This window comes from Babylonia areolata, chromosome 30 (assembly GCF_041734735.1).
Source record: "Babylonia areolata isolate BAREFJ2019XMU chromosome 30, ASM4173473v1, whole genome shotgun sequence".
Lineage (NCBI taxonomy): Eukaryota > Metazoa > Mollusca > Gastropoda > Neogastropoda > Buccinidae > Babylonia > Babylonia areolata.
Genome location: NC_134905.1, coordinates 4,347,667 through 4,355,166, shown reverse-complemented (window position 1 = coordinate 4,355,166; position 7,500 = coordinate 4,347,667). Strand labels below are relative to the sequence as shown.

At 42.9% G+C, this 7,500-nt stretch overlaps 1 protein-coding gene across 1 annotated transcript in view; it reads right to left on the bottom strand.

The window, feature by feature from the left end:
- Positions 1-2,212: 2,212 nt before the first annotated feature.
- Positions 2,213-7,500, bottom strand: part of LOC143275684 (uncharacterized) — a 6,398-nt gene continuing 1,110 nt past the window's right edge. Inside the window, exon 3 of the mRNA XM_076579976.1 lies at positions 2,213-3,183. Within this exon, the coding sequence (XP_076436091.1) occupies positions 2,784-3,183 (400 nt within the window). The 3' untranslated portion in view covers positions 2,213-2,783. The remainder of the gene's footprint in view (positions 3,184-7,500) is intronic.

The following is a 7,500-nucleotide window of genomic DNA, read 5'->3' as shown; positions in this document are numbered from 1 at the left end:
GCCTTATTTCTACATTCCTTTCATGTACTTCAGAATTGTGTTAATAGTTTGTGATTGCTATTATCATTATTGAATTGTTACTGTTAAATGTTATTGCATGTTAGGTATACATTTTTTTTTTTTTTTATAGATTTCTACCTCCTACCCCCCACTTTTTTTGTTTTTTTTAATCGTCTAATATCACTGATAGTGAAAAGACGCTAAACTAAAGAACGAACACACACACACACACACACATCCATCCATCCACACATGCATGCACACATACACACACACACACATTCATACTCTCACAAATACGCATGCACAATGCATGTGCAATTCTTATTCCCAAAACAATAAACACAGTCAGAAGTATTCACAAACTTTTAATAACTTCTCATCAACAACATTTTTACACTGCATTCAATTCTTTGGCCATTTTTTTTTTTTTTTTTTTGTGCACCGCTGTTCAAAATTCAACAGATTTTTTTTTTATAACATCAAAGAAACTGGGCAAACATTGCATACATGATAAACAATACATCAAATAAACAAACAAGGAAGGAGATGAATCAAAAACAAACAAGAGAGGCAAGGCCTTCAAGACTCACTTGTGATACACTTAAAAAAAATCCAAGCTTTTTATGTATTGAGTATAATTTCAAAATGTAATGTTTAAGATGAGAAAGATCAGCTTAAAGCAAATTAAGTCCCCTAGCATTAATTACAGAGTAATTTCCCTTCTTAACCTCTGCACCAAAACGTTTGCAAAATAAATAAAACTTCCATGCTTAGCAAAAGAAGTTCCTGTTTGAACAAAAAATGATAACGACTGCTCTTGTTGTTGTGTCAGAATAAGAGGTCAAAGTGCCAAGTTCAGAGAATACAAAAAAATATAAATATAACAGTAAATGCAGTTTGCATATAATTAGGCTTCTTTTATTATTTTTTTTGCCCATCCCAGAGGTGCAATATTGTTTTAAACAAGATGACTGGAAAGAACTGAATTTTTCCAATTTTTATGCCAAATTTGGTGTCAACTGACAAAGTATTTGCAGAGAAAATGTCAATGTTAAAGTTTACCACGGACACACACACACACAGACAACCGAACACCGGGTTAAAACATAGACTCACTTTGTTTACACAAGTGAGTCAAAAAGGGAAACAAAAATCCCAAATAAAACGCCGATGAATAAGATTACAGACAAACGGGAAGTGCTTGTCCTCATATTTTTCTAAGTCAAAACATATCATATAAAAACTGTGAAAGTAAACATGTGAGATTAATAATGTCACCAAAACTAACTTTTATTCGAGACTTAGAACACATAATATCATGGTTACATGATAGGACATTCAGACAGCGATCTTCTAGACTGAAAGAGAGAGAGAGACAGAGAGAGAGAGGTGCGAAAAAGTGTTTTACTTGCGTAGTTTTATTTTTCTTTCTGGTATTTACATATTACCTGTATGGTGTCACGATGTTTACAGAGCTTTCGTAACGTTTACAGAGCTGTCAGAATGTTTACAGAGGTGCCATGATGTTTACAGAGCTGCCATGATGTTTACAGAGCTTCCATGATGTTTACAGAGCTTTCATGATGTTTACAGAGATGTCTTGATATATATACCCTTCAGGATGTTTACAGAGCTTTCGTGATATTTACAAAGCTTTCATGATGTTTACAGAGATGTCATTATGTTTATAGAGCTTTGTTTATAGAGCTTTCGTGATATTTACAGAGGTGTCATGATGTTTATAGAGCTTTCATGAAGTTTACAGAGATGTCATGATGTTTATAGAGTTTTCATTATGTTTACAGGGCTTTCGTGATATTTACAAAGCTTTCATGATGTTTACAGAGCTTTCGTGATATTTACAGAGCTTTCATGGTGTTTACAGAGATGTCTTGATGCTTATAGAGCCTTCAAGATGCTTACATTGATGTCACGATCTTTATAGAGCTTTCATGATGTTTACAGAGCTTTTGTGATATCTACAAAGCTTTCATGATGTTTACAGTGATGTCATGTTGTTTACAGACCTTTCATGACGTTTACAGACCTTTCAAGACGTTTACAAAGATGTCATGATGTTTACAGACCTTTCATGTTTACATAGATGTCATGATGTTTACAGAGCTTTCATGATGTTTACAGGGCTATCAGGGTGGTTACATAGCTTTCATGATGCTTACACATATTTCAGGATGTCTACAGAGTCTTGCTGAATATGGTTGCATGATTTTGCTGAGTGTGATTACAGTTTCTCGATAACAGTTACAGAGCTTTCATGATATTTAAACAGCTGTCAAGATGTTAGCAGAGCTTTCACGGTGTTGGTGTTTACATAGATTGTCAGGATGTTTACATAGTCTTGCTGAGTACGGTTACAGTTTTGTTACAAGGATAGTTACAGAGCTGTCATGATGTTCACAGAACTGTCAGGATGTTCATAAAGCTTTAATGGTGTTTACAGAGAAGTTCAGTATGTCTACAGAATCTTTCTGAGTACGGTTACAGAATTTCGTTGAGTACAGTTACTTCTTCGTTCGTGGGCTGCAACTCCCCGCTTTCACTCGCATGTACACAAGTGGGCTTTTACGTGTATGACCGTTTTTTCATCCCGCCATGTTGGCAGCCATACTCCGTTTTCGGGGGTTTAGGAAGTACGGTTACAGTTTTTCACAAGGATGGTTAAAAGAGCGAGAGCTGTCCTGAGCACGGTCACAGACTGGACCAGTGGACGTTAACCACCACAGCTGACCAGAGAGCTGGTGGCCGTGACTGACGACAGGTCACAGGGTGGGCTGGTTGTCCTCACTGCCCGACTGCCGCATCACCGGTCGACCTCCTGGCATCATGGACACGGCCGCCTCATCATAGCTGGGGTTGTCCAACCCTTCCTCTATTCGCACCTGCTCGGCGCTGGGCCGCCGGCTGTAGAACACCTTGAGGTGTGACAGGGGCGGGGGTGCGCGGCCGGCGGTGTGGGTGTGGGTGTGGGTGGGGGTGTTGGTTGGGGTGGGGATGGGAGCGGTGGGGGTTTGGCGGACGGTGGCGGGGCCTGCAGGGGTGGGTCCTTCAGATCTGTCCGGGGGGCGGTTCTGCTGGGTGGGGGTGGTGGCTGTGCCCTGGGCCTGAGCGGCGGCTTCCTGCAGGCGGGCGTGTGGCACCCGGAAGCTCCTGCTCCTGCTGCTGTTTGTGGTGGGGGCAGAAACGATGGAAACGATAACGAAACAATAGTTTGAATTGTAAGGCCCATGGCCCCATTTGAAGGGGTCCAGTGATAGCATATTTCGTCCGAATAAGTCTACTACATAAAGAGAAAATCTTAATACATACTTACAGAAACAAAAGAGTGTTCTATTCAACCAATCATGCAACTGCGCGTCTTTTTAAGTGAGAGAGAGAGGGAGAGAGGGTGAGAGAGAGAGACAGAGACAGAGACAGACAGAGAGAGAGAGGCAGAATTTTTTTTAATGAGGGAAGTGGAATAAGCATGCATATGCTGTTTTTTTTAACGTCCAGCCCTCATGGGAATGAGAAATTAAATCAAAGTATGCACAAAAATAACAAAAAGGTTATAGAAATACAAACATGACATTCAAATACACTCGAATACATAGTAAGCATTTTCAGGTACATAATCATACGACTTGCACTAATAACAAAAATGTATTTAAGTATACACTGACAGAGAGAGAGTGAGAGAGAGAGACAAACAGTGACGAAAAGGATGAAGAGAGAGGAAAAAGAAGATGAAGAAAAAAAAAGAAGAAGGAGGAGAATGAGGAGGAAGGAAGAAGAAGAAGACGATGATAACGATAACAATGACGGAGGAGGAGGAGGAGGAAGAAGAAGAAGACGATGATAACGATAACAATGACGGAGGAGGAGGAGGAAGTGGAGAAGAAGAAGACGATGATAACGATAACAATGACGGAGGAGGAGGAGGAAGGAAGAAGAAGAAGACGATGATAACGATAACAATGACGGAGGAGGAGGAGGAAGAAGAAGAAGAAGACGATGATAACGATAACAATGACGGAGGAGGAGGAGGAAGAAGAAGAAGACGACGATGATAACGATAACAATGACGGAGGAGGAGGAGGAAGGAAGAAGAAGACGATGATAACGATAACAATGACGGAGGAGAATGAGGAGGAAGAAGAAGAAGACGATGATAACGATAACAATGACGGAGGAGGAGGAGGAAGGAAGAAGAAGAAGACGATGATAACGATAACAATGACGGAGGAGGAGGAGGAAGGAAGAAGAAGAAGACGATGATAACGATAACAATGACGGAGGAGAATGAGGAGGAAGAAGAAGAAGACGATGATAACGATAACAATGACGGAGGAGGAGGAGGAGGAAGGAAGAAGAAGAAGACGATGATAACGATAACAATGACGGAGGAGGAGGAGGAAGTGGAGAAGAAGAAGACGATGATAACGATAACAATGACGGAGGAGGAGGAGGAAGAAGAAGAAGACGATGATAACGATAACAATGACGGAGGAGGAGGAGGAAGTGGAGAAGAAGACGATGATAACGATAACAATGACGGAGGAGGAGGAGGAAGGAAGAAGAAGACGACGATGATAACGATAACAATGACGGAGGAGGAGGAAGGAAGAAGAAGACGATGATAACGATAACAATGACGGAGGAGGAGGAGGAAGTGGAAGAAGAAGAAGACGATGATAACGATAACAATGACGGAGGAGGAGGAAGAAGAAGAAGACGATGATAACGATAACAATGACGGAGGAGGAGGAAGGAAGAAGAAGACGACGATAACGATAACAATGACGGAGGAGGAGGAGGAGGAAGTGGAAGAAGAAGAAGACGATGATAACGATAACAATGACGGAGGAGGAGGAAGGAAGAAGAAGACGACGATGATAACGATAACAGTGACGGAGGAGGAGGAGGAAGGAAGAAGACGACGACGATGATAACGATAACAATGACGGAGGAGGAGGAGGAAGAAGAAGAAGAAGACGATGATAACGATAACAATGACGGAGGAGGAGGAGGAGGAAGGAAGAAGAAGACGACGATGATAACGATAACAATGACGGAGGAGGAGGAGGAAGTGGAGAAGAAGAAGACGATGATAACGATAACAATGACGGAGGAGGAGGAAGGAAGAAGAAGACGATGATAACGATAACAATGACGGAGGAGGAGGAGGAAGGAAAGAAGAAGACGACGATGATAACGATAACAATGACGGAGGAGGAGGAGAAGTGGAGAAGAAGAAGACGATGATAACGATAACAATGACGGAGGAGGAGGAGGAAGAAGAAGAAGACGATGATAACGATAACAATGACGGAGGAGGAGGAGGAGGAAGAGGAAGAAGAAGAAGACGATGATAACGATAACAATGACGGAGGAGGAGGAAGGAAGAAGAAGAAGACGATGATAACGATAACAATGACGGAGGAGGAGGAGGAAGTGGAGAAGAAGAAGACGATGATAACGATAACAATGACGGAGGAGGAGGAGGAAGTGGAGAAGAAGATGATAACGATAACAATGACGGAGAAGGAGGAGGAAGGAAGAAGAAGAAGACGATGATAACGATAACAATGACGGAGAAGGAGGAGGAAGGAAGAAGAAGAAGAAGACGATGATAACGATAACAATGACGGAGGAGGAGGAGGAAGGAAGAAGAAGAAGAAGACGATGATAACGATAACAATGACGGAGAAGGAGGAGGAAGGAAGAAGAAGAAGAAGACGATGATAACGATAACAATGACGGAGGAGGAGGAGGAAGGAAGAAGAAGAAGAAGACGATGATAACGATAACAATGACGGAGGAGGAGGAGGAGGAAGAAGAAGACGACGATGATAACGATAACAATGACGGAGGAGGAGGAGGAAGGAAGAAGAAGAAGACGATGATAACGATAACAATGACGGAGGAGGAGGAGGAAGGAAGAAGAAGAAGACGATGATAACGATAACAATGACGGAGGAGGAGGAGGAGGAAGTGGAGAAGGAAGAAAGGAGGAAACAAGAAGAAGAGGACGATGAGGAGCAAGGAGAAGGATAGAGGAAAGAGGAGGAAGAGGAAGAGGAGGAGAGGACAAACAAAACACGAAGTAAGGAAAGGTTAAAGAAAAAGAGACAGAGAGAGAGGGGAGGGGGGGGAGGGGAGAGAGAAAAGAAGAAAAAAAAAAGAGAGAAAAATATCCGGGGAGCAGATGTTGGTGAGGGAGGAGAAATCACCAGCCACCCGAACCCACCACCACCACAACAACCAACCCCTGTTCGCTTTTCTTCTCTCTGTGTCCACTGTCACTCTACACCTGTCTCTCGCCGTTTGTCACGTGCAGGGCAGTGGCACAGTGGTTAAGACACGTCACTTGCCAACACAGCGCTCCTCGTGAGGCTGTGGGTTCGAATCCCCGCTCTCGCCTTTCCACCCAAATTTGACCCGGAATGTGTGTGTGTGTGTGTGTGTGTGTGTGCATGTGTGTGTGTGTGTGTGTGTGTGTGTGTGTGCGTGCGTGCATGTCATTTTTCGTAATCTATACCCTTTTTTGTTGGATGTTTTCATTTGTTAATATTGTTGTGCAATACCCTATTGTCTTAACATGAGTATGTGTGTGGGGGGGGGGGGGGGGGGGCGGGGGTTAATTCTTATTTGACTAGTTTTAATCTCTTCTCATGTTGCGCATGATTTTATGCCAGTGTTTACAACGAGCCTGTGATTGCACAACTTAATTTCCATGTGGATTAATAAAGTGTTTTTGATTTGATTTGATTTGAACTAGTCATTCAGATGAAGCGAATAAACCGGGGGTCCTGTATGTAGCAGGCGCTGGGCGCACTGGAAAAGGACCCACGGCAACTCGAGTGTTGTGCTCTGGCAAAACTCTGTGGAAGAAGCACGCGACGCGCTCAAGGCCTGGACTAGGCGCGGTGGGGTTATCGTCACAGGCATCTGCCTGGAAGATGTGGCGTTGCCCACGACACATCACTGGGAAACTGGAACTTGTAACGTGCGTTTCTCTCACTCTGTCTGTCTGACTGTTCCTATATGTCTGTCTCTCTCTCTCTATATATATATACATGTATATTTTATATCTACCAGTGTCTCTCTCTCTCTCAGTGTCTCCCTCTCTCAGTCTCAGTCTCTCTCTCTGTTTCCCTATGAATATGATTGTGTCTGTCTACGTCTCTCTCTCTCTCATTCTCTCTCACACACACAAACCTAGCCACAGTTACAAACTCCCTCTCTCTCCACACACACACAACACTGTCTCTTTCTCTTTGTATAAACACACTACATACATACACATACACACTCTCTCTCGCGCGCGCGAGATATGTACCACACACACACTATTCGCAACATACGCACCACACACACACTATGTCTCCCTCTCAGTCTCTCTCTACACAAACATACATGAACACAAAAACTATTACTCTCTCTCTCTTTCTCCACACACACACATGGACACACAGAGACACAGATACACTCTCTCTA